This window comes from Corvus brachyrhynchos, unplaced genomic scaffold (genome assembly GCF_000691975.1).
Source record: "Corvus brachyrhynchos isolate BGI_N302 unplaced genomic scaffold, ASM69197v1 scaffold18, whole genome shotgun sequence".
Lineage (NCBI taxonomy): Eukaryota > Metazoa > Chordata > Aves > Passeriformes > Corvidae > Corvus > Corvus brachyrhynchos.
Window position 1 is genome coordinate 120,030 of NW_008246064.1, and position 329 is coordinate 120,358.

The 329-nt window shown below is 66.6% G+C and overlaps 1 protein-coding gene across 1 annotated transcript in view; it reads right to left on the minus strand.

The window, feature by feature from the left end:
* NBEAL2 (neurobeachin like 2) overlaps positions 1 to 329 on the minus strand; it is a 29,710-nt gene that overhangs the window by 4,740 nt on the left and 24,641 nt on the right. The window contains exons 56-57 of the mRNA XM_017746713.1: positions 154 to 327; positions 5 to 115 (exon numbers count right to left, since the gene is read on the minus strand). Of these exons, the coding sequence (XP_017602202.1) occupies positions 5 to 115; positions 154 to 327 (285 nt within the window). The remainder of the gene's footprint in view (positions 1 to 4; positions 116 to 153; positions 328 to 329) is intronic.

Below are 329 nucleotides of genomic sequence, written 5' to 3' on the forward strand. Positions count from 1 at the left end.
GCACGGGACATGAGCCATGGCACGGCACACCATGGCACGGGACACGAGCCATGGCATGGGACACCATGGCACAGGACACGAGCCATGGCACACCAGGGCACGGCACACCCTGAGGGCGCAATGGGGACAGGACAGGGCGTGGCCAGCGCTCACCTCTGGAGCTCGCGGATCTCCAGGCCGCACTCCGAGGTCCCCAGCACCACGAAGTCCTCGGTCAGGCACATGGCTGTCACCTCCCGGTCCAGCGGGACGGAGGACAGGAGCTTCCCGTTCACCGAGTACAGGTGCAGCGCAAACCTGTCCTGCAAGGAGCACAGGGGGAGCGTCGT